The sequence below is a fragment of the Pezoporus occidentalis genome, unplaced genomic scaffold (genome assembly GCF_034315485.1).
Source record: "Pezoporus occidentalis ecotype Australia unplaced genomic scaffold, CSIRO_AGI_Poc_V1 ctg2, whole genome shotgun sequence".
In the NCBI taxonomy this organism is placed as follows: domain Eukaryota; kingdom Metazoa; phylum Chordata; class Aves; order Psittaciformes; family Psittacidae; genus Pezoporus; species Pezoporus occidentalis.
In genome coordinates this window covers 14,131,778-14,158,590 of record NW_026913855.1, presented here as the reverse complement: position 1 = coordinate 14,158,590, position 26,813 = coordinate 14,131,778, and the positions used below count along the sequence as shown (strand labels likewise).

Here is a 26,813-nt window from a genome sequence, read left to right as displayed (position 1 = left end):
TCCCAAGGCAAACATGTACCTTCCTTCCATCTCCTGTCATGGTTGTTCCACAGCAATGTGGGTGACACCGAGTGCACAGGTATCAGCTCTCCCGCAGGCATAGCAAAGTGATGTACATGTGCAGTGACACAAAAATGGTAAAACCAACAAAGCTTTTATTTATTTATTTATTTATTTATTTAGCCAATTCCAAGATATTCAGCATTCAGAGCAACGGATCTTGTATCATCTCCCTCTTGCCAGTTCTACCATTTTGACTAATTCTGCTTCATTTTGACCAACTCTGCTTCTTTTTGACCAACTATGCATTTCCCTTCAAATTGTCCCTATTTGCTAACTAAAGCCTGCATCAACAATTCCTTTTGGATGACATCTAATGAAACAGAGACATCGCTCCCTTTTACAGGACCTAGAGAACCTGTAAACTTACACCCATCTGGCATGCACAGAAGGTCATAGTCTTAAACCAAAGGTCTCCAAAGCCAAATACAAGAGTTAAAACTTCAGTTGCTGTTAAGACCTCAACCCTCAAAACAGACTGTTTACCTGTCATATACAATGTTGATACACAGGTGCTTTCAGCCACTCCACTCACCCCTGGTAAGGGCCAGTCATCTCAAATGGTATATTTTTGCCACACATGTTTTTGTGGGTAACGTTCAGTTTGGAGCCTCTTTTTTCCTGGTGTGTGCACTCATGCTCCTGTGGTTGGAAAACAGCCTCAAAATAAGTGACGGGCACACATCTGATCTCTAGCTATACTCTGAATTAAGCAGCATTAAGACTAACAATCATCATTCACTTAAAGTGCAGGGGCAAGTTTTGGTAATGCAAAGTCTCATGGTAAAAGAGGCCAGCTCTTCAGTTCTTTTTATAAAGCTATTAAGAGATGCTTTCCCAAAACCAATGTTTTGGCTTCCTAAGTACGAGAGGATGTCCATGACAATAATCTGAGACAGTGATTAGAGCAGAGACAGAAAGCAGAATTTTCCAAGAAAGCATTTTTACTGATCTTTCTCCATAAAGAAATAAAATAATAGAAAATATTAGAAAGCCTACTACTGCATATTTCTCTCTTCCCCAATTCTCCTGAGCCCAATCTTAAAGCCACCATAATTTGAAAGTATGTTTAAAAACACAAATATGCCCTTCAGATTACCCCTTCAACATCATTTTTAATCTGTGTGCTCAATAAATCCAAAGTAGTTTAAAATCTTTTATCATTTTAGGGATTATTTATTCTAATCAGGAAACCATGCTGAGTATTTTATTATGGGTATACACAAACATATGCTGGCTAAATAGGAAAGAAAAAACATAGTGCCAAACGTGATAACATTTCAAATTACTTCAGAGATGATTAACTGGGTTAGTGTACTAAATCATATGTACGGATGACCAGGGGCAAACTCAGAAACTTCAAAACAGATTTCTGAATCAATTGATGGGTTTTAGTGAAAATTAAAAATGGATATGATGGAGATTTCCTGCAGAAAATCCAGTCATTTTACTTTATTTTCAGCTATTTGGCATTTACCAGTGAGCTGTATATATATTCTTTCTTATTTTACACAGCGACAAAATAAAGTTCACAACTTCCTTCTTGATCACTGCAGAAAAATGTATCATACCCTTCTAGCCAAATCAACATGTATGAGACTGATACACATGACATTATCTTTCCATTTGAAAGGAAATCACACATCATTTTACTCTCTGAGAAGTATTCAGCACAGCTCTAAAGCTATATAATGGAATGAATACAGTGATACAAACAGTAACAGTGAGACAGCCTACCATGAAGGCTGTAAGAAGTGCTAGGGTCCAAAAAGACTGTGGAAGCTACCAGAACACTGAAAATGGAAGCGTCTTTTGATTTCAACTTATGCCCAGTTCAGACCAGCAAGGCTCCTGTGTATAAAACCAACAGCCGCCCTTTGTGCCCTGGCTTTCCCCCACCAGCTCTGTATCACAGAAACAGCCAACTATGAACATTTCCCAGCTCGCTAACATTTGTCTCAGCCACTCAGCAGTTTCTGCCAGGATCCTGCTCCCTTTTTACACCCTGTGAATTAATTCCGCTTGCAGCAGCACTAGCACAGGCTGCTATTGCTTTTTTTCATCCCTCCAATGTGAGTTATTCATCACTGCTTAAGAACAGTAAAAGGTACCAAGTTCACTTGTCTTGCCAGACATAAGACCTTTCTTCTCTCTACATGGCAAAATTGTGCAGAGCCACTCAGCCCTTTCCCTCTCAGCTTTGCTTTCCCAGAACACGTTCCAGGAGAACATGTGGCTCCATACCACAAAGAGATAAAACGGAACTTTCATTATTGAAAGGAAGCAGAGGTATATATTTCTACAATCTGGATCAGATTCCTGGCTGAACTCAACAAATGACTTACATCACTTGAGAATCCAGCCACTTCAGTGAAATGACTGACTGATTTCAGTACACTTAAAATCTGTGCTGTAGTTCATAGCCGAGAGAGACAGCTGGGCTCCATAGCTAGCACAGGCTGCACCATCCCTGTCGGGTCTGCTGTGTTGCTGCTCCTCTCTCACCACTTTCAGAGCCCAGCCTGTGCACTCCTCTGGCCACCAGCTTCCATTCAGTTGCACCACTGGTACATGCTTTTAAATCGGTACATTCTCATTCAAAAACTCCCCTTCCCTCATTTAACAGCATGGAAGCTAAACACATTCTTGCTGAAGGAACATCCCCTCTCTGCTGTAGTACTGCTACTGCTAGCTGCTTGTATAGCTACTGCAGTGATTTTGATCTCACATCTCCAAGATGTTGGCTTGCTGTCTCCCTGGGTCTCCAATTCCAGGTTAAATTCTAAGTAGACAATCAGCCTTGTGCCAATGAAGACTGAACTTTAGTGACCTCCCTGAATGACCTCAGGAAGGTCTCATGGCAGCTGAGAGAAAGACAACTTCTTGCAGCACTATAAAACTTTGCAAAGGATTGCAGTACAAAGCTTACTCCTTTTTGGCTAGGAAGGAGTATCTGTCTGTAGATATTGGTCTGTATACAGAAGTAGCTTCAATAGTGACTGACTCTTGAAGAGCTAAAAGAGAACCTGATCAGATCAACTAAGTGTGGTAGTCCCTTTTCCCCTAACAAATATTGATAACATTCTGGCAGGGATTCCCCAAGCAGCCGCATGAAGAGGGAGGCAGAAGAAAAGCTCGCGCATCTTGGATCATTTAGTGAGAGTGTTAAGTGATCTACTTTCTTATCAGCCATCACCTCTGTTCACTTACCAATCTTGGAAGCCACCTACCATGCACTGCCATCTTAAAAGTGTAATATTTTGCAACAGAAAGAATAGAAATCTCTCAAAACCTGTAACAGGTCAACACCTGTAAAAAACTCTTCAACTTGTCATCTGGCACAGGAGGAGGCAAGAGATTATGCTATTGGACAACTGTCACAGATGGAGGCCTAAGTTTTCAGAAGTAATTTGGGATTAGCTTTTAGATGCCTGAATCAGAAAGTTAGAAACCAAATTTGAAAACTGTTTTTAATAAGATGTGTATGAAAAGCCAAGACATGGAGCCAAGCCAGATTGCTAATCAGAATAAAGAAAACAAAAGAGCAACATCTGAAAGTGAGAGCACAATCCACATTCCTCTAGTGTCACACTGGAGGAAGTCTCTCAGAAAATTAAAAAAATAATTTATGTATGTGGACTTATTCAGTATCAACTATGCAAAAAAGAATTCATATCTATCTATAGTTTTATGATGTTACATAGCTACATTAATTTTGTCAGAAGAGGTAATTTAAATCCTTTGGGAAACATTACCCTCTTGATATAAGCACATAACTCATATTAATAGGATTTGCATATATATAACAGCAGGCAGAATAACCCTGAGTTTGGAAAACAGCTTTGTATTTTAATCAGGGAACACCAGCAAAAAAACCTATACCAGGGACAACTAATTGAACACCATTTGTTAACTCATGCTAGGTAATAAACATGAGTTAATTGATCAATATTTAAAACCAAACACAATAAACAAGTATATTTTGGAAAATCAAACAAAGCAAAACTGTTAATATAATCAAAAGAGATGGACAGGTAGAAGGCACACAGTTAATCACTTACAAATAGTGGTTTTTCACAATCCAGACCAAATCTTTGGTATACTCAAATTGCATAATTGACTATGTGTATGCAGTCTCCCAGCTGTTCAACAATACAGATAACAGCAGTAATGGTATAATTATAACTTACAGCTGAAGTAGATAAAAACCTGATAGTTCTTAACTAGTGGTTGCAATTAAGAGTGGAGAAGAGCAGCATTCACTGCAACTGCTTATGTTTCATTAATAAAAGTGGATTTTAAAGTTCCAATACAGCAGAGCAGCTGCATGCTGCACCCAAGCCCTGACCCTGTCCCTGTCCCGACAGAAGACAATGACCAAGGGACCCAGCTCGACTTGTGGCAGCTGTAGGAAAAATAGCTCTGTAAGCACTGGTTAAGCAGCAGCTGTAGCTATGGAATGCACTAAATGGAAAGTCAGCAATAAGCACATAAGAGATTGTTTCCTCCACTCCAAGTGTCACTTTAGTTTTGACCGCATCAGTGGGTTGAAGAGACAGAATTACCATAGAATCACAGAATACCAGGATGGAAGGGACCTCAACGGTCAGCTGGTCCAACTTTTCTAGGCAAAGCATGACCTAGATTAGATGTCCCAGCACCCTGTCCAGCCAAATCTTAAGTGTCCAGTGTTGGGGAGCATTACTTCCTTTCTACCAGCTTCCTCTTGCACAGGCAAAGAAATTACACACACTCCTGCGCACACACGCGCACTGCCAGCCCACGGACACAGAGGGGGGAACACCACAAGGCGGGGAATGCAGTTTCTACCCCCAGCAGAAAGCCCGGCGACTGCTGCTGGGCCCCGGGAGGCAGGCCGGCGCTTCAGCACCAGGGGCAGCGGACAGCGGCCGCTCGGCCTGGGCCTCCTCCGCCGCAGGGCAGGAGGCCTGGCCACTCCGCCGGCTGGACCGGCAGCACCGCAGGGACACGCGGGGACACCCATCATGGCACGTCAGTAAAGTCACCAGCAGCGGCAATGCGCCAGAAAACCTGCTCAGTTTAGAATCAGTTAGGGTTTTTTCCACACATACCCTGGAGAAACAAATTCACTAGCACTGCACCACATCAGTAAGTTTCAAAAGCAAACCCTGCACCACGAAGCTTCATCAAGTATGAGCAAAAGTGGCTAAACAAATTTTCTAACAGACGTTCTCTCGGAATAGAAAGTTCTCAAACCCAGGCTGCTTGGTCTGTGCTTTCTAAGCAAACAGAAGAGTAAAACCAGCAGCTCAGAAATAAAGTGGGTACCAGCGGCACATTTCTCTTGCTTTTGGCTTGCTCACTCAATACTGGTTGCTAAGCAATTTATTTTATTTTTTTTTTTAAGCTCAAAACTACTCACTGCCAGATAGATTAATGAAAACACACACTTGCACTACTTACAACATTCTTCATTTATATTTCTTGATACACCAGTACTGTTTCTTTCAAATATTTCTTTTAAAGGAATTCCATTCCCAGGTTTGAAAGTAAAGAGAGACAGGGGGAGGGGAGGAACAGAAAGAAGCTAAGTGTAATTATCAATTTTTTCAGTGGATTGCAGGAAAGAGGCACCTGAGAGACTTGCATATCCTCTGGGACTTGTAGCAAAGACAGCATGTCTAGCTCAGCATAGAGATGTAAGGCATCAGGTGACCTGAAGGTACCTTGTTCTTAACTGGTTTACCTATTTATAACTACATGACATAACATTACCTGTGACAGCACAAGTCAGCACAGGGTTATTTCAGCAGTCAACTATATACAACCTCTTTTTATTTACACCTTACACACAGCGATGCACATTCCATTTTCACACTCAGTTCTTTAGAAACTTGGCATCTGGCACTGTCTTCCAACCCATGCCCTGAAATGACACTCAACTTACCTACGGCTTGGTAATTTTTAAGAAATCATGATGTGAAAGAAACTGCTCCATCAATGGTAAAACCTAACTGCATATTAGCCATTACCAAGGGTGTAATTACAGCAGGGATAATGGGAGGGGGACAGGAATCAGCTCCATCCCCAAACAGAGGATAGAACATATCTCTGTCAGCTGAAAGGGGGAAGGATAGATGGGGGAGACTGCAGCACAGCAAGCAACAATTCTGAGGCAGCTCTTTTCCCTTCACAGCTGGCAGTGAGCTAACAGGCTCAGCATCAAAGGCTGTTACACAGTTGGGTCATTTTGTGCACTGCTGCTCGGACATGAGGGAGGCTGCAATAGAGCTTCCTGGCCACAGATTCTCCCTCTCACACACATACACATGAACAGAGGAAGTCTGGTTTGGTGCACAGAACCAACATAAAGAACTTTCTTTTCCTTTGTTTTTGAGAGGAAGTAAACTCTGATGTAGTTTACTGTTGACAGAGCCCATAAGGAAAGGTCAGGGAAGGACAGAAAACCACAGGCCTATTAAGAAAGAAACAGGATAGTCAACCATGTGCAGGATGAACTGAAGGGGACAGCTAAATCTCAAGGGAACCATGAGGAAGAGGTGGCAGAGAGGAAGGAGCAGTAGTGGAGAAGGGGGGTGGAAAGGTCAGGTAGAGACTTACAGGAGGCTTATCCCAATACCAGGCAGGAGAAGGTGAAAGTAGGGAGCTGGAGGTGTGTTGGTAGAAAGCATTGGGATGTACACCCATGGAGAGTCACAAAAAGTGATGCTGAGGCAACAGGGGACCTCATGAGAGAGAAAAAGTGGACAACACAGGTGCAAGTTTCTTGCGCATTTGTGGCACAAACCCATCAGGTAAGAAGGCAAAGAGTGAGAGGGCAAAAGACTCGCAAAACGCTAAGGGGAGCATCTCCAAGAAGGATGTCAAAGGAACCTGGTGGGTAAGGACAGATCAGGAGTCTCACGGGGAAGTGGTAGCCCGCTCGGCGGGCTGACGGGATGGAGCGTTAGGAGACAGGTGGCTTTGATGGCCCGAATAGCGAAGGGAAGTGGGAGCCAGCGGGGTAAGGGGAGCCCGGGGAAGTGCAAAGAAGCGGGCACCAGTAGAGGGCCGGGCGGTGGAGCCCGGTGAGCCCGCCGGAGCTGGCGGGGGAGGAGGCCGCTGCGCCGGGGGCGGCCCCTTTCCTCCTGCCCCTCTGCCGCGGGGCAGCCGCCACCGGTCCGCGGGAGGCGGTGAGTGAGGCGGGCAGCTCCCCCCGCGCTGTGCCGGGCCGTGCCGGGCCATCCCTCACCTGTGTCGAGGTTGAAGGAGATGCGGGCCTCAGCGAGGTAGGGGGTGTCGCTCTTGGAGCGGACGCGGCGGATGGGTCTGCGGTCGATGTCCTCCTCAGAAGATGCCGCCATTAATGTGGGCACGGTGAGCAGCGTGGCCCGGCGAGCTGGCAAGGGCGAGCGGCCGTGTGGAGTGGCCGGGCGAGGAGAGGGCAGGCGGGGAGGTACGAGGGAGAGAGGCGTGGGAGGGGGAGGGGAGGATGGGGAAGGAGAGAGGGAAAGGGAGAAAGGAGCGCAGGGAGGGAGAGAGAGAGACAGGGAAAACCCGTCAAGGATCTCCGGACGGGAGCGGCCGCGGCCGCCCTGCCCGCTGCCCCTGACCCTCCCCACCGGCAGCGCCTCCGCCGGCCGAGCCCCAGGGGCCGCTCGCCTCAGGGCGACGACCTTCGCTCCGGGGAGCCGGAGCAGTGTGTCCCCGCCCACAGCCCAGGGGAGGCTAGGGGCAGGGTCGCGGCTGAGGGGTCACCCCCACTCCGGCTGAGGTGGTTGCACGACCCCAGGGCAGGTTCCCAGCTGAGGTGACAGCTGCCCCCACCAAGCACCGTGGCCCGGTTGAGATGCTACATGCCACCAGCATGGCCTGGCTGGCAGAGATGGCACCTCCCGCCGCAGTCTTGGGCACTCTGAAACGCTCTCTTCTAGGCTAGGAGACAAAACTGAAAGCGCGGCTGGATTGAGACATGGTGGAAAGTCCGACGGCTTATTCCTTCACTTCCTCCTTGTCTTCCCTTGGGCAAACCCATTAAGTAAACCACAATGGTTCGCCAGGCCAAGCGCCTTAAAATGCCTGGCGGAGTGAGGGACCTACACTCAGTGTTTAACACTGGCCATCATTTAGAGCTTGGGTATACACAGGTTATTCTGGCAGGTCTTTGAGAAAAAAGAAACCAACATGACAATATGAAAATATCAGTGAATCCATTCTCCAGCTGCAAAGTGGGAACAACATTTTGTTCCTTCTGCCCTGTTCTGTCTTCTCTATTTAGTAATCAGCAATTTATGTAGAAGTTCTGCCTCTGTGGCTGTGGGCTGCCTGCTATGTTAGGGCACAAGTTTCAGCTGGGACTTCTAGATGTTGGTATAATACGAATAATTGAAAATGCTATTAAAGAAAAAAAAGAAGTGTAGCACAAAAGTGCTACACAAAGTGAGAGTTAAACAATTAAAGTGTGTGCCAGGGAGTGTGTTGGTTCATCCCATTTAACACAGATTTTTTAAAGAAAACCCAGTCTGCTTAAAGTCACTAAGTTGTCAGTACTTCCAAAATCTATTGTTTTGGTTAACCTCAGTGAGAAAAATGACCAGGGAATGCCAGGGCTCAGTAACTCTGAAGGCAATGATAGTAGCATTAGCTGATCTGAATTTTGGGTGACAGCTGTGTTAGTCTTTCCTGTAAAATAAAGAGTTTCTGTCACACTTTGGCATATTGAACCTATAGAGGGTTTGGGGTGTGCTGAATGTTCTTCCATGGTCATGATGTTGGGTTCAGCTGGTCTGCTGTTAGTTCTAATCCCTTCATGACTGTTCACAAGAACTTCCATGGTTTTGGGCGCCAGGAGTGGACAAGTTACATTTTTATCTTGTTTGCAAAGCCATTCTCTTTTGCTCTGACCTCACAGACTCACCCTAGCTAAAAGAGGGGAAAATAGTACTTGCAGGAGAATCTTGGAAAAGATCCCTGTTCATACACATGCAGGTGCTTGTAGTTAGACAGCAGTGACATCCTTGGATTTCTGGTGAACCATCATGCTACTTGAGAAGGAGGTACCATCTGGTCCATCTGCATCTCAAAAAAAAAGTCTTTAATTAACATCATGTGGTGTTTGGGGTGGTCTTACCATTATCAAGGTTGAAGCAGATCCTAGCTTCTTCCAAGTAGGGAGTGTCACTCTTAGACCGAAGTCTTCTGATGGGTCTCCGGTCTATGTCATCCTCAGAAGATGCTGTCATCAGAGTGGGCACGGTGAGAAGAGTTGCCCGACGAGCTGGTAAAAAAGAACAAATGAGGAGGAGGATAGCAGGAGAAAGGAGAAATGGGAAAACGGAGGAAGAGGGAGTAAAAAAAAATATATATAAAAAAGAGAAAAAAGGAAGACAGAAAATCACTCAGTGGAAAAGAAGCTCTGTAGCAGGTGCAAGAGGCTGTTTGCTTAAGGTCACTGCCTCAGGTGCTGCAGAACTTAAGGGCTGTGCTGAATGATACGAAAAAGAGAAAAGATTTCTATGTTGTATGCCCCAAAGACACAGGTTATAGCTCAGTTCCTGCCACAGACTGCTAGTTTTGCCACTTGAACCACTCTTTTCAGAGCTTCTCAATAGCTGCAGTCTTTTTCTGAATACTGTTTTTGAGGCTGTGATGCCGGAATAATGGAAGTATTTGTTTGCTTGATTTGCAGAAATTGGTGGAAGCTGTGCTTGGGACATGTGATGTGGTGCCTACAGCAACTATTCCAAAACTCAGTTTCTTGTTATCTTGATTTGGGTATTCAAAATTAACAACTACTTTTGCTCTTGATCACTTTATGTCATAGTTTCTTAGCTGTGGAACAGGGAGAATCATTATTTTCTTTCAGCAGGGATTCAATGAAAAGATAAATTTATTAATATTTGTAAAGTATTCATATACTTTAATTAAATGACGATGAAAAGCCCATGAGGAAATTAAGATTTCTATCTTCTGAACCGGGTTTAAATGGCTTGGGCAATGCCTTCAAGGAGGAGAACACAAAATATTTAATAGTGGCTCATTAAGTAATACTGCCCACTCCATGCATTGATAAAGCAAATGGTAGGATAGCGAAAAATTTGTGTCATCATGCAACTAGAAACCATACTATAATACATATGTGTAAGGCGACTGAATTAATGTTGCAGAGGCCACCTTCATTCTGCCGTTGCCTAAGTATTTAGCACTTGAACTTAAGCCTCAGTAACTTCCCTCTAATGTAGGTGGGTTTTATGTGAAATGCAATTATGAGTGACTGTTGAATGCTTTGGGTACTGAGCCTATAAATGACAAATCACAAACAGAGGAGCCTCCATAAATACATCCACCTTAATTCTCCCTCTGAGTAGAAAAAGATTGTCACAAATGCTAGATGGATCTGGCTGATCACTGAAAGCATGAGCACAGTGCAAAAGTACCTGCTCATTGTATTTCTTTCCCCTCCACCTCATATATAGCTGGAAAAAGGATTTCAGCTTGAAAGCCCATCCTTATGCTTAATGTACAGCTATTAACATTAACTTTCACATGGGAACCTGTAAGAGCCTAAACTCTGGGTGTTTCTTGCTCTTTGGACATTATCTGGCTTAAAAGTCTTTATCTTAGAGATTTTGCAAACTCTACAGTTCCAATAACTAATTATGAACTATATTTTCCTGCTGGGACTGGAGAGCATGACTGATAATGAGTAAGAGCATATTCTGCAGCCTGATAACTGTGATTCTTTCTTTTAAGAGTTTTTTAGAGTTCCAAATTATACCTGTCAATCAGAAGCCTTCAGCGTTAGGTAAGATAGCATATAATTAGTATGAGTTAGCAAAGCTGTCATATCTATTTTTCAATTTGCAGCTTTATGCAGTTTACTAAACAAGCAAATCTGTGCTGCTGGAGGTAGCAGTTATTTCTGGTCTAACTTACTTGTTTCCTGGTTTTAAATAGATTCCTTTCAAGTTTTTGCTCATTTCTAACCTAGCATTTGAATTTGAAGTAAAAAGAGAGGGCAAGCATTGAAATTGATCTAATGGGGTCAACTATTCAGATTAAGCTAAAGTAAACACTGCAACTAGACTGTAAATTATTACTCCCTTGTAATATGGATGTACTGTAATGAAGATAGAATGGTTAGGGTTAGATATGGAGATAGAATGGAGAATTTTGTGTACTGCATCATCAAATTTACACTTAAGGAATTTTCATCTGTGTACGAAGTCAGGATTGTAAAAAACATCTCATAAAACAACCATGTATAAGATTTGGTTTTTAAAACTGGAATGATCTAGGTGTAGTTGAAGTCAGTGAAAGTGCACCCATGTATTTCAGGGTTGTCTGGATCACAGCACGTGAGTCTATTTGAAAAAAATATTCAACACCAAATTGCATATACATTTATAGTTAACAGAGAACGAGTGAGATTTTCTGTGTAATTGTTTATAAATAATTTTTACCTTTCAGGTCAAAATATTGGGATCTGGCTTATATTCGTTTTGACTAGAAGGAGGTGGATGGTGAAAAATGTTTCCTGGAGTAATCATTATATATTACTTTGACAATCATGATTATCTCTCCTTTATGGGTATTACTAAAAGGAGTTGTCAAGAATGACTGGAAATTTGAAGTAAACATTGGAAAAAACTCAGAGAAAGCTAGTAAGTATTAAAATGGTTTGCAAAAAAACCTAAGATTGAGTCTTATGCAGGCACAGAACTGGAAAGTATCACTGATCATGTTCTGGTATGCATACAGTGATGATGAATATTTATGTATGCGATAAATTTACCTCTTTTCTTAACTGTAATCTATAGCACTCCCTATTACAAGGATGATTTACCAAATATTTCTTAGCAAAGCTGTCAACAGTTGCCCAATGTGACTACGGGTCCACTCCAGGTAACCCAGCAGTATCGCTGTTTTGAGCTGTTCTCCACAAAGCAGCTCAGTCTCTAGGATGCATTTTTAGGAGACGGTTTTTCAGAAAAATGTGAAAGTGAAAGTAAAGGAAGGACATTATGATACACATTAAGGGGCCCCCTTACACTGGAAATGGATTTGAGACCAGTGTCCAAAAACTCCTTTTCAGCAGATACTCTAACAGGATATGGAAAACGAATCAGTCATTTTGGTTAAATTCTTTCATTCTCTTTGCATTGTTCCTCATAGTGTTGCCCCGCAATTGGCACGTTGTGTCAACTTCTTGCCTGTGGTTTGTTAGAAGGGAAAAGGTTTCTTATGCAGGAAACATACCTTAAAAATAGAAATGCTGTAATGAATGTAATGACACCTTAGAACCAATTGTATAAAATCTGACATTTGTTGTCTCAAAATATTGTCAGTTACTGAAGTACAATGCAACTATACGTTTGTGAGAAGGGAATGTGAAATATGTAAATTATTGCATTCCATGGTCAGAGACATTTTCAAAGTACAATTTCAATATATTTAGTTAAAACTATGGGTCACCCAGGTTTTGAATGACATTTGAATTTACTGAAAAGATGGAGGCATTTTGCAAAGAATTTTTGATGGTTTCAAATTTTTCTGTTAAAATACATTTCCACATATTTTAATAAAAATACTACTACTAATTCTTGTTTGCCAAGAACTAGCTTTATGTTTTGAAGAGTTACAATATCGATTTTCTTTTAAGACTTGTATTGTTTAGAAAAATTTTGGACATTTTAAAGTTGGAAAAAAATCCAAGGTAAAAAGCCATCCTCATAAAAATTAGAGAAAACATGAAATATTAATATATATTTTTTAATCCACTTCTAAGAATTGACTTTTATTAAATTGTTTTTAAAATATCTCATTGGTGACACAGATATCCTGCTCATTTTTGGCTCAATAAGGTCTTCATCCAGCAACCCTTATTTAAACAGCAGATTCTTACCTCAAAATGCAAAATTGTTTGAGACCTGATGATTTTAGTCTTAGTACAAAAGAAGTGCTGAAATGTTTCTGTTGGAGATGTCCACACCTAGGTGCATCGCAACAGGTCTATTTCTGAAGCATATTATCACAAGGAACTTCAGGTAACATGGAAATAACTATAAAGGAATCTGGTTTACATCAGAAATCTTTAAGGCTTTTTTTTTTTTTTTAGTAAAATCTCATTTCTCAGAGCAAATTTTGAACAATTCTGAAGAATATTTATGAAAATATTTTAGTTACAGTGCTGCTATTGCTGATTAATTAGGATACTTTCTTGATACTTTTTTTTTTTTTGGTAGAGAAAAATATGAGCTTCTTACTCAGTTCTCCTCCTTCATGCTTTGTAGAAAGGGCTCACCATGTAGATAACACACACAGAAATGTATTTTTGGCTGCATGTAAGCTTTAAAAATGCTAGTTTGGGTACAGTTTGATGCGCTTACAACATGATATTCCAGCTATGCTAAAAAGAAAAAACATTAGATTGCAAATAGTCTTCTGTAAAGGCAGACCAATTAATGGGTTCAAATGGATGTTTGCCTGGAAAATAATCTTTTGGTGGGATTTAATGTGACTTCACTTTTGTCTTATTTTAAATGCAACTGATAAAGAACACTATTTGAAGGATCAGAGATGGAAAATGAGGCACGGCAGGCAGGAGGGGAAGAGAGCAGAACATGTGCAAGCACTGGAGAGGACATAATTTGTCGTTTATGAAGAATGATTGTGTCTCCCAGATAAACAGAGAAGCACATGCGTATGGATTGCTCCATGTCTGTAAAGCAAAGCTGTTGAGCTCTTTGACACCGCTTTGATAGACACCAGTAATCTGAAAGAAAGTACTTGGATGCATGGTATTCAAACACAGGCCTGAGGGTTGCAAACAATAGTATGCATGCAAAAGGATATCCACTTTTACACTCATGCTTGTTATGCTGGTTTATGGTACTTGGATAGATGTCTGCAATATGCCTAAGTAGCATTTTTTGCTACATTTTAAAGGAAACATGCTTGTTCCTCTGCTGTTGTGTCCAAAAGCATAGGTTTCAGAAAGCAGACTATTAAAAATAAAAAAATAAATCAGCTAAATCATTGTGAAATAGGGGCAAGAGGAGGCTTAGTTCTTTAAAATTAATTTTTAATAGAAAAAAAAATAGATCTAGTTTTCAGAATGTAATCTTTCAAGTGTGATCCATGCATAGATTTTCTGAAGTTTTTTATATTTAGGGGTATAGAGGATTGGATCTGAAATATCCTAGTTTTATTCAGATATGCTATGGAGAATTAGAAGATGATTTTTTCTCCTGACTTGTATTTGGCTGACTGGATATTGAAATAAATGAACAAAAAGTAGCTGAAGTACAGTTACTGCAGCTCATCATGAGCTATTTTTATGCAGTTGGTGAAGCTAGGCTGCCTGACTGCAAAGCCAGAGACTCTCATCCTGGCGCTCAGTTGCCTGTTCCTGAATTCTCAATACCGGGGATATGCCAGAGTAGGAGGTGGGAAGGGGTGCATGTGGGGGAGAGTTTAAAAATGATGAGGAAAGATTGATGTTAAAAGGTTACTTCATGGGATTTAAAGGGAAAGAAATTGCATCAGAAGTGCACATTTGCTGCTACTAATTCTTCTGTTATTAGCCTAAGAATTAGTGACATCACATGAATAAAAAAAACAAACCCTGCAAAATAACATAACTTTGAAAATACGTTAATCTACAGGATGATTAATCATAAAATTGGTGGAGTGTCCTAATGTTACTTTAGCCAAGGACAATCTTCAGTGGAATCTTTCTGGATTAGGATCTGGGGATACCGCAGCAATACACTTTTGTAAAATGCTGGACATTCAATATGCAAAAGCAGAAGGGAAGTAGTCAGCAGTGATTAAAATCAAACATCTAGAATGATTCAGCAGTGTGGGAATTAAAATAAATGAGCAAAAGTGAAGTACAGTGAAATAACTGTATTTTGAAGACAGAGTGCAAGAGGAAAATGTGGAATTAAAACTGTACCTGGGAGTATTTTATTAAACCTTGAAAGCTGATCAAGAAGAAGGATTTGCAGAAATCTTTTGAATAATTATCCCCTATCTGTCTATACAGTCTTATGCATCTGTTACCCTTGGCTGTATGTGCTCTATTTTTATTTTCATATTTTTTCTACTTAACATTTTTTATTCACTCCTTACATTCATCAAGTAGATTGCAGGACTGTTGCAACCAGTAAGAGCACACCTAATGTAAATGGATCTGTAAATTATTTATAGATACAAAAGATAGTTTAAGATAAACCTTCAAAAGAGTTCAGTTATCTAAATAAGCACAGTGTATCCTGCCAAATGGACTAGCAAGCATTTCAAGGTATGGAGGAGCATCTTGTAAATACACAATTAATGCAGTTAACTTTAAGCTGCTGTGCCCTCCTGGTGCAAAAGGAGACAAGACTGGAGAAATGGATGCATACATCTCCATTTTTTTTTATCCTTGAGGCAGAAGTCACCCTAGAGCAGAACCCAGAGTCTGAGCAGGGACCAGACGGTCTGACTCTAGTGCAAAGGTAGACACATGCAGCTGCAAACGGTATCCTGGCTGCACAATGTTCAGCCTGTCCTGTCAGGCTGTGGTGTGGGGTTGCTAAAGGTGCCAAGAGAGGGTGTGAGTCTTAGGACAGCTTCCATCAATCAAACTCATGGCTGCAGAAAAGTGCTATGCTCAGTCTGCGATGGGGAACTCCCCTGTTACAATGATACTAAAGCCTTCATCCTGCCTGCTGGGCAGAAGTTCTTCTTCACTCTTAGTTTGTCCAGGGGGCTTCATGCCCTTGTATATAATGGAAGGGAAGGGTTCCTCATTTCTTAATCCTGATCAAGCCTAGGTGAGAGCTAGGTATCAACAGCCATGGCCCTACTTGCGCTCCCTGCACACAGTGCAGTTGGATATGCTCAAGGCAGGCTCTCTGACATGGCACAGCTGTTGGAGACAATGGCTTAAGAATGCCCGATCAGCTTTAGAGCTGTTTGAGAAAGTGGCAAAAAGCCTCAACAGCTGCCTCCTTCCTTTTGGGAGCTATGTTTGCACTGTGGCTGTTGCCCACCTGCTGAGCAAGGCTGTGCCTGGCTACGTTCCTCACTGATCTGCATCCAAACTGCTGACTTGGATGTCCTGCTTGGCCTCGTACCTGTCTCATCACCATGGTCTTGTCTGACAATCTGAACTCTTGGCTGAACCCGGTGACTGTCACCAGACCTGACCTGCTTGCGTGTTGCAGTGTTTTACCTCTCATAGGCAAGACCACTGCTTCTGCCCTTCTTGCTGACTCTTGGCTCACTTTCCATTAAGGAGCAGCTTGCTTCTGCTGCTCCTCAGTACCAGCCTTCTCAGCTCTGTCAAATACGAGGTCTTTCTTTCCATGCCCCAAAGCATAACTTCTTTCAAGTAGAACTTCAAGATCAAAGCTGACCTGTCTCCAAAGCAGGCTACATCCAAGATGGGATCTGCACATTTACAGCCTTAGATTACAGCTTGACCTATTTGGGGGAAGTTACTCCCTTTCCTGAATTAGGTCTCATCTCTCAACACGTGAGTCCTCTGTGCAAACAAATGCCATTAGCATAGGCATCTTTCATTCAAGTTAGCTGTCTAGGCTTTCATAATCAGTAGAGAAAATAAGGCAGGATTTATATTATCCCAAGGAAGATGTCTAAGATTAGGTGAACCCTGCTTTTAAAATGACTTTCTTTCCACTGATACATGCCAGACTAGTCAGAAGTCTTACGTGGAAACATCTTCACTGAGAACACCTAAGGAATACGCGAGTCAAATCCTGTTCCAAGTCCCACTGTATGCATTCAGACTGAAATGGCTGAAAGCTATGGTAGATTTGGATTTAGAATACATGTATATCCAAGAATAACTAGCATCTTCCACACACTTCAAAGGGAAGAGACTTTTGATAAGTGAAGTACATCTCCATGCCTAGATTTCAGATTCAGACTTTCCTAGGGAAAGGGCCTGAGCCCAGGGGATCACAGTCCCTTCTTTCCTGCTTCTGACTTGCAGATGCATCAGTAGGCATTGCGCACTTGGCAAGGACACCCCCTATTTCCTAGATCCCAACATACAGCCACAGAAAGACAGTCAGGGAGAATTGCAGAGTTCAGGATATTTCTGGCTTGTTTCTGAAGACTAAAGCCAGCTGGCTTCATTTACAAAGTTTTTTAAATCTAGATAATCCTACTGCCAGATCCAGCTTTTGTGACTTTTCCATCCCTCCTGCTTCACTTTCCTCGGAGGAAACAGGCAACAGCTGTTTGAACAGGAGATGCAGCCTGAATGGCCAAACATCCTCTGTACTGTGTTCAGCCCACAGGAGTAAGGTGATGGCTGCTTCTGCAGAAGGAGAAGATGGGAGAGGAGGCAGCTGATTAATCTAACACCTCTCTCCTCCTACCCTACAGCAGAAAAGGCAGTTCTGCAGCTTTCTGCAGGAGTAGGGATGAGGTGTGGGTGTTAGTGCAGGCAGGAAGAGATTGAGAACTGGTTAGTTGCTGGGGACAAAAACCCTGTTTCAGTCCGTTTGCTGAGGTCAGTGTCCTGCATTCAACTACATGAGACATGATGTCATCTGGGATTTGATAACATCTGCTAACAATGCCATCACAGCTCTGAGTTCCTTCCCAACATTTTACGGTCCTATTCCTTCCCTTTTCCTCCACCCACAAGGAGTGGGTACAGATAAGAATGAGTGCTTTACAACTGCCATTTGTAACATTGTCATATCATTAATGTGAAAACATTGGAAAGGATTTTTTTTCTTGATTTGTAGGATCAAAGGATTAAAAAGCAGAAATCTTCAAATCTCACAGAAAGAGTAAGTGGGTGATAAACCCCCATTTTACAGTCTGTAAACAGAGTATTTTCTAATGTAGTAGCTAATAATATAATTAAAGTAATAATAATAATACATATAATATGCTCTAATGCTGTTTCTAATTAAATGGCACAACACTAGTCTTCTTTCACTCATTCCTGTCATAATGCAGTTTTAATGCATATACACATGCTGTTTGATAGCATGACTTGCTAAGAGCATCATGTTATTATATAAAGATCAAACAGTTACTTGTGATCCCATTTGGAAGATCTGGGGTAATGCTTTCTTGCAGACCTTCTATTCAGTTCCAAACCAGCTACTTGAGCTGTGCTGTTTGTGGTGGATGGGTGCCTCACATTCAGTGCATTTTTTGTTTGGTTTTTGGGTTGTGTTTTTTTTTTTTCCCCAGAAACTTATAGCTAACACAGCTTAACTGTTAGAAGGCGGATAAGGAAAGATGTTATTTTTGCCCATGTTTCGAGAAATCATGCCATAATCTCATATAGAAATGCCTGTTCTTTGGAAGACAGCCTTGAAGTTTGGCACAATGTACAAGGACAACAGGAGTTATCAGAGCTGTGCAGGCAGTAACAATTCACATTCAGTAGGGTTTAGTTCCTTCTTGTGCATGGGGGTAAGATAGCTCAGAGAAAGGGGATGCTACCATCAAGAAGTCTGGGGCTAAGGATGGCGATAAAGGCAGTTGCTACAGGAAAACCTGATGATGAAACTCTTCCAGAGATTTATAATTTATCCTGCTGAAGCCATCTCTGTCACCTCAGAGGTGCTCAGTGCTACCTCAGACAGTGGAAGCCTCCTGAAAGCCTTCCACTTCTCTCTGCACAGGCCACACTTCTTCTGGCATACCTATTGCTAGCAGGGTTGTCCATCCATCCTTCCACTCCAGCATCTCTCCTGTTGCCAGGGGGCTGCTGTGTTGCACCATTTGACAATGCAGAGCAGAAGTGTTGTCACTTCTGTGCTTAGAACAATTTCCCTGCTTGTTGGAAAGCAGCTGACCTCAAAAACAGACGAAGACAGAGTTTGGGGGAGAGGTCTCACAAGCATGTGTGGCGAGAGATGTAAAGGACAGGAGCTAGGGAAAATTCAGCAAAAGGAGCAAAAAGAAAGGTGAAAAGTGGAAGTAGGCAGAGCATATGTGCAGCCTGGCTCTTACGTCAATGTATTGTTTCCACTTGTGGAAGTAATTAGGGTTTAGGAGCCTTTGTACTATGCTGTGGTGCACAGTGGAAGCATGTCATTGGCATCTTTCCTGAAACATTCACAAGCAGGGGGACAAAAAAATCCCCAGGTCACAGTGTTGGTTCCTACTTGTTTTGGCCAAGGGATAGAAACCCACATGACAGATCTAAAGGTCAACCCCCTGCTGATGACTTTTGTATCAAAGAATACAGTTCTGCATGGTGGATTTTCCCCCCTCATTTTGCATTTTAAAAAGGCAAAATAATTGCATTGAAACACAAAATCAAGCAGGTGCTAAGGTTAAAATTTCAGTCATGCGTCTAACCAATCAGTACAAGCATTTCTATATGTGCTAAAAATGCCATTTCTCCAAATATGGGGTTTTTTCAATTGCCTTCTTGGAAATGCTTACAGTGAAGGTTGTGTATACAACCCTATTAGTCACTTTGTGTACATTACTGTAATAGACTTATTGCAGGAATACATACTCCTTCTGTAGTTCCCTCTGTACCCTGTAGTTCACAGGGATGCTGTCAATAAATTGCTATAGCTTGTAAAACAGTAAGTTGCAGATTCATTAATTTTAGTTTCTATAAAAGAGAAGATTTGTTCTCAAGGGATATTGAGGAACTTAATATTATTTCTGTAGCAACCCTCAAGTGTCTATTGCTTTTCAGAGATGGAGAAAAAGCCAGCAAAATCAGTTAGTGCCCCAGCCATTCCCCCCCCACCCCGATTTTAATGTGCTTAGCATTTGCCTCTGTTGTTCAATGCAGGAGGCTGTGCTGTGACAAGAAAGCTTTTCTGTGACTTGTACAGATGAAAATCTACCACAAGTGGGACAGCAGCTGGGCAATGCAGTGTGTGTCAGGCAGCAGCACCTCTGCTGAGCCAAGGCGGTACTGACCCCCATGGCGGTACCTCCCTGGGTGGAGCAGGTATTGCTCTGGGAGAATGGCCTCCACAAGGAAGGCAGAACTGTATTGGCTGGACTTTGAATTTCATTAGCAAGTGATGAAATTAATAAATGGAAAAAAGCTGGATTACATTTCCAGAAAACAGGCAGTATGTATTAACAAAAAAGGCTGGTAGAGCTACTTGGTTCTCAGTTTTCTTCCATTTATTACTGTGTTTAAAGCTTAACGAACAAAAAACCCTTCTCTCTGAAGTTGCAAATTTTATCCAGAAATAGAACTGGTGAGAAAAACATGAACTGACTTTACCAAAAATATCATCTGTGTCGTGAACAAGTCTCAACTACATTAAAGCAAAGAAGCTTGATTACTCTTTCCCTCTCTCACACTGCTGCTGCTTGGAGTGGGGAGGATTTCACAGGGAAGGATGCAAACCGGTGAGAGCCTGCTGGTTACATACAGCATGCTGGACTGCCTCAGAATTTCCCAAACCAATTCCTGCAGTGCTGACTAACACCACATTATGATCCTGACAGCATCAATAAGCAAGGAAGAAGGGGAAGGACACCACATGTTTACATATCTAGCAGCAGGCCATTGCTGTCCCCTCTGACTTGTCCATTTCGACTCTGCAACAGCATATTCTGGATCTTGGCAGTTCCTTTTTTTCCTGCTGCACACCCAACAGCTTTCACACCTTTCCTTATCCTCTGAGAGTGCAGATCAACCCTATCATTACTCCTGTAATTCATTTCACAACTCATACATTTCTAATGCCTTTCCCTGTGGCTTTTGTACACTTTGGTAGGCCAGCCACAAGGACTGGCCCTTGTCTGGCCTTATACATCTTAACTGTACAGTTAAAATAGTAATTTTCTGAATCAGTACCAGAGTTTCTTACCTTGAGCTCCTTGACTGTAAAACAGTCTCTGAGCAGACTCAACATCCAAAAAGTAGTCCATTTTGAAGGAACTTTATATCTTTATACACTACTCCGGTATGGCTGATCAGTCAGATTCCTGGGAAAGATTACAGAGATGTTAGACAGAAAAAAGCTAGTGAGTTTCTTTGTGGAAAGAATTGTGTAGGCAGTCACTGAAGTACTTCATTTGGCATATTAGGGTCAAATAATTTTCAAATCACTATTCATAGAACTTCATAGGTGTCCTTTATCTATTTTAGGGTGTTTGCTTTAAATCCTTGTCTGAAAACATTAAAGGCAAGTCCTACTGCAGTTATTAGCACGATTCCTAGTACCACCACCTTTATACTAGCCACAGTCTCAATTTCATATACTACATACTTAGATTCACCTGCCTGTTACATTCGTTCTTAGAAAGACGATCAGAAAAGCTTGGGGCAGGGAACTCCTTTAACCAGATTCAGAGCTGGCACCCCCTGAGTAAGCACTACTGTAAAAAAATACATTAAATATAGCATCTGTGCTGCTTATTTCTTTCTAGTGCACTGCTTTGGCATATACAGTATTCTGGATATTTTATTCCATCTAAATGACCAGAAGCCAACCTTGCCTTCCCTCTCCCCTTGTATCGACCAGAAGTAGCAACAGAACATCCCACCATCCATTTTAAAAAAAGTGATAAGAGCAATCATTGAGAAATGTTAGGCTACTCCTAACACAGCTTCTTAGCTAAGGTTTATATGTTTGGCATTCTTCTGAAACTCAGATCTGCCTAGATCCTAGAATACAACTGTTCAAGGTGCACACTGAGTCAGGTTTGCCTCTGCCGGACAGAGTTCCCAGGATTATGCACACTATCATGACCCTTCTCCAGTCTTCTTACTACCTTCTGCATTTTATTCTACTGTGAATAACTTGCAGAAAACACACAATCTTGTTCTCTCATCCACACCTCAGTTAGCTACAGTATATAATCATAAGCATACAAACAGCTCTGCACAACATTTATTTTAAGACAGACATACAAAAATACCTCTAGTCCTTTTCCGTGCAAGCCTAGCAGAAAGGTTTGGGGCAGGAATCTGACCCTTACTTCAAGTAATTCTTTTAATTACATTGGCAAAAATCAGAAAATCAGGGTTCCAAATCTTCCCCTTTTCCCTTCAATTCAGTTTTCATCGATCAAAATGCAGTCCTTCCTAAAATTCAGAAGCTTGTCCTGGTTAAAAAAACTTTCAAAATTCCTCAGCATTCACTTTACTGTAGCACTCCCAAACCAGAAACGATACTTACTTCAGAGTAGCGAGAACTGCCTGGCAGCGGTGTAAGCTCCAGTAGTTGCAAGGAGGGTTTCTTTGATCTTACTAAATGTCCCCAGTGTAAGCAAACAATTTTGATTGTTTGATTGGAACTCTGATGAATAATGCATAACGTCAACTGGACTTCCTTTATCAGATAAAAATGGCCAGGAGATGTTGTTACTTAGCAACAGGAGGTGACACTACGATCATCTCCCCTACTCCCCCTCACCCTTCATCCTGAAAAATTAAGCCCCTGGTTTTAATTCGATAAAAACTTTCCCAAGGAAAAAAAAAAAAATCTACATAATTTCCCTAACAATTTGTTTTTCACTCTGATCTTCCTTGTTGTATCTCATATTCTGAGATTTTTTTCTTTCAGAATGATTAACCATAACATTATATTTTGTCTAATAATTTGCTTTCAGTAAGTAAAATCTACCTTCTCTACCATTTACCAGAAGAGTAATGAGATTATTAAATGTTTTGCTATGCACATAATGCAAATAACATCTTGAAGAGATTCATGTCTTATCTGGTACTGCTTGTTGAACCAGGCAGACAGAGAAAGCAACACACAAAATGTTCCAGTGATGCTATGAAATATACAGATTATCTAGAAACCTTTCCTATTACAGAATTCCTACTTTAAGTAATTAATTCATTCTTGAAGGAGCTCTAACATCTGATACAAGCATTCTCAAGGAATCACTGCGTTTCTGCTTAAGATTCAGCATTTTACAAAATACACGATGTAGGGTTTTTTTCAGGAATTACACACTGATAAAAAGCCAAAGCACTGTGAAAGACCTTAAAAATAAATAAATAAAAATCAGATGCAGGATATAAGTACTTACCAGTGTTACTGACCTCTTTCCATCCTACTGTCATGGAATAAGACTAAGTAAATGCAACCCAGTCTGTGAGCCAGAATGAACAGCTTCTAATTTTCACTTCAACCTCGAAATCAAGAGTACTGAATAGAGAAAGGTGACGGATCTGCTGTTTTATATTATGATGAAATGAAAGCTCTTAGCACAGATCTGAGTAGAACTGCCTTTTTTTTTTATATACTACATTAGCTTGCTAATTTGAGGAAAGTGAAAGGCTTTGTTTTACTGTCTTTTATCTGTTCTCTTTGCTACCCCCACAATTTAATTTGCATTTAAAATTGTTCTTATGTCTCCACTGCACTCCAAGGTATGGAGCGTTTTCTAATCACGATGAATGTTCAGTGGTATTTGTGTAATGCCACTTTTATTCTGAGCCAGAAACATGGTGAGTAATTATAATTGCCAGCTATTTTCTAGAATGAAATACAGAGTGGTTGCCTGATGCAGTTTCTGGTTTTTTCCTCCATTTAGCTGTACATTGCAACAAACTAGTCAGTCAAAGCATCAGTAAAAACATAAATCAAATAGCACAATGTCATGGCATGATAGCTTAAACATGCATAGCCATAGATCATGAAAGCAGAACATGTTTTTACTGAGATCTTTTCAATTATAATTTGCTTTTCCCATATCAGAAATGGGATTGCATGATTAATAAACTGAAATATAGCACAGTTGCTTTTTGGTGGCTTCCGGTTCATCTAGTTTAGCATTATTGGAGCTGCACAGTGTTTGGAATCCTGATGAAGGCAGGCACTAGGGGCTAACAAGGGCCATGCTATCAAGTTGCACAGGCATCCCTCACAAGAGGGCCAGGACCCCATTTCTTCCAGCAGGTCTTAGTGTAGTGATTTTGGAAGTGGATCAGAAATTGAAGAAGGCAGTAATAAAGTGATGCTTTGATAAATTTGGACCAGGAAGTTCTGGCCAAGTTGAGTGTCAGAAAGTAATCAAGCTTCATCTTCCCATATTTGCCAATACTCTGCTTAAAAGATCATGTGTAAATGTCTTCTGAAATCCATTGCCACCAAATGTTACTGGTGTTCAAAACTGTGGATTCTGAAAGGTTAGATTTTCATTCCAGTATAAGAAAACTATATACCAAGCAGCAAAGGTGGGTTTTCTGGCTTTTAAGAAGAAACCCAAGAAGATATACCCTCAGAGTACATTTTGTTTTTTTAGTACACTTTAGAAAGTAAGAATCTCTGTGGGCAGATTACTCCATGGGTTTCCTCTCTTAAGATTTCTTAAATGCTTCTTCAAAGCACCCAGACAGTATCAAAGATAAGGGTGAGCTATATGAACTACAGGTAGAATCTGGTATGGCAGTTCCTATATTGGCACCCCACTAAATACGGTTGTATTAAGTAGGCGTCTCAGTGCCACCTTAGTTGTGGATCTGGCTTATACAAACTGTGTTCCTATTTTGAGAGGTGTGACAAACATTTTCATTCCTAAACAGAAATTAAAGCAAAACCAAACAAGAACACTACAAGCCACTTTCTTTGCATCTTGGAGAATTACTAGCACCTTCCCTTTTTGCATTTTGGAGAGTTTGTATTTGCTGTGATGACTACTGAATAATAGGTCCCCTCCAAGCTGGTTCCATTTTCTATGGACCAGGGGCCATATGCCTGTTTAGCCAAGCTGACTTTCTTCAACAGAAAGCCAGAAGAAAAAAAAAAAAAAACAAAAAAAAAACCTGGCAATACAGAGATGCAGAAGGAAAAATGGAAGTCAGGAGCACTCTACCTCTCTTGCTCCAAAGATCGTATCTGCTTCTTCGCAAGCAGTATGGAATATGGCTTTTAAAAGACAACCTTGCATGCTGGAGAGTGGTTTATAACACCTGTCCTTCAGCCTTTGGTCTGTCCTTCTGATTCTCTTTGCCATCACCCTTTCAATCTGCATCGTCATCTTCCACTGTGACTGACAAGTGCAGTATTGAAATCACTAGTAGCCTCTCTACTGACCATTCCAAAATCATCCATCTAGATACTTTCATCCATCTCAGGGGTTTACAGTTCATTTTGAATTATAATGCAGTTTGACAGCTGCTAAGAGCTCTCTCTGGCTAGGGGATACTTAACAACAAGGAAGATAACAATGCATGTATATTTATATGCTTCTGTGGCATTCATCACCATGAGGGAAATCCTTGCCTGCTGGTTACAAAGTCTTTAGGACAGGAGTGTGGACTCAGATTTGAGCTGCAGTCCTGAAAGAGCTCTACCCTTAGAAAAGGAAATCCATTACCTCCAGCTGAAAAGCCTACATGTCTAGAAAAATGTTCAGGTAAAACAGATCTGGTTTGAGTTAGGTATGATCCCCAGAGGAGGCTTCCAAAGAACAGCAGAGCATCTCAGGGGGCAGGACAGGGAAGAACAACAGTAGCTCGAGCCAGGAACTGTACTCTACAGCTCTCTGAATGCTTCCTTGTGCTCTGTCAGAAGCCAAACTTGCAAAACTTCTGCTTTTGATTGGACCTCTTATCAACACAGATCCCTGCTCAAGGTAACAGGTGCAATGGTTTTATAACATACACAGATACCTACAGAGGTCTAGACTGAACTCTGTGAGCCAGACCACAAAACCAACTTACTAACCTCTGCTAAAGAAATACTTGGAATAAAGCTGTCACACTTTGGAAAAATCTGAAGCCATCTGAAGCCAGTTCTTCACCATGAGCTTAAGTAACCTCCTGCAGCACATGTGACTTCCCCCCCCCCCCCCCAAAAAAGGCAAAAAACCAAAACCAAAAAACCCACAAAAACCAACAAGCAACAACCCAAAACCCTCAAGGGGAAAACAATTGAACACTTGGCATTTAAAAGGTGTGAGTAGCCTTCCGGTTTTCTAAGTCAGATGCATGTAGGCATAGGGTTGGGTTTTTTCCCCTATCCTGAACTCTCTATTGAGAACATAACTGTTACTGTAATGACTCAGAGCCTTGGAGAAAAAAGTCTGCTGCTGACAAACACTAATATTAACCTGAAAGAAAGTGGGAGAGAGAATGTAATATGTGACTGAAGAAGTGTAGGCAAGGTGATTATTACAGAGAGTTGCTTCCTGCGGTATACAGTCAGAATAAAGAAAGAATATAAAAGTTTAAGCCCCTAAGCTATGAAAAATGTTGTTTTTTTTTTAAATTATAATTATCAGTCTTGTGCTTAGATATATTAAAAAGAGAGGATTGCTAGCAAAATTAGGACACAAATATGTTCTCTATTTCTTGTTTGTAATGCAAGACAAATATTATGATGTACACTACATACAATAAAACACCAAAATATTCAACTGAGGACTACAGATGCTTTACCATGATAGAGACTATACTGATGCTTTCAGAAGTTTCTACAAATTTTGTAGAACTCTATCCTGGAGTCAATTCGAATTTTAAGAATGTTATCCAGAACAAGAGAAACTTCCAGTGCAGAATTATTTATTGTCTATGCTTCTGCCATAAACATTATCGATACCAGAATCACTGAAGAGACCATAAAGGTAGCTCTGGCTCTTGAAATAAGTGGAAGGTTTAGTCTGTCCTTTCATAGCATCAGGGTCACATTCCTGTTACTTAGCTCCGAAGCGAGAACTGCATGGACTCCAGTGTAGAAGAGATGAGCTTGAAAAGAGGCAGCTTCAATATCCTGTCTCATGAACAAGAAGTTCAAGAAGTTGCTAGTTGAGGAAATATTAGAAGTGCTGTCATTGAGAACAAA

At 41.3% G+C, this 26,813-nt stretch overlaps 1 protein-coding gene across 4 annotated transcripts in view; it reads right to left on the bottom strand.

Annotated features, from left to right (window-relative positions):
- Nucleotides 1-23,551, bottom strand: part of PHACTR1 (phosphatase and actin regulator 1) — a 320,959-nt gene extending 297,408 nt beyond the window's left edge. Inside the window, exons 1-4 of one of the 4 annotated variants that reach the window (XM_062617920.1) lie at nucleotides 23,069-23,551; nucleotides 20,880-20,997; nucleotides 9,173-9,319; nucleotides 7,295-7,441 (exon numbers count right to left, since the gene is read on the bottom strand). In XM_062617920.1, the coding sequence (XP_062473904.1) occupies nucleotides 7,295-7,441; nucleotides 9,173-9,319; nucleotides 20,880-20,940 (355 nt within the window). In that variant the 5' untranslated portion in view covers nucleotides 20,941-20,997; nucleotides 23,069-23,551. Of the gene's footprint in view, nucleotides 1-7,294; nucleotides 7,442-9,172; nucleotides 9,320-20,879; nucleotides 20,998-22,193; nucleotides 22,357-23,055 lie in introns of those variants that run through there. The other 3 variants (XM_062617918.1, XM_062617919.1, XM_062617922.1) reach the window with 3 other exon arrangements.
- Nucleotides 23,552-26,813: the final 3,262 nt, after the last annotated feature.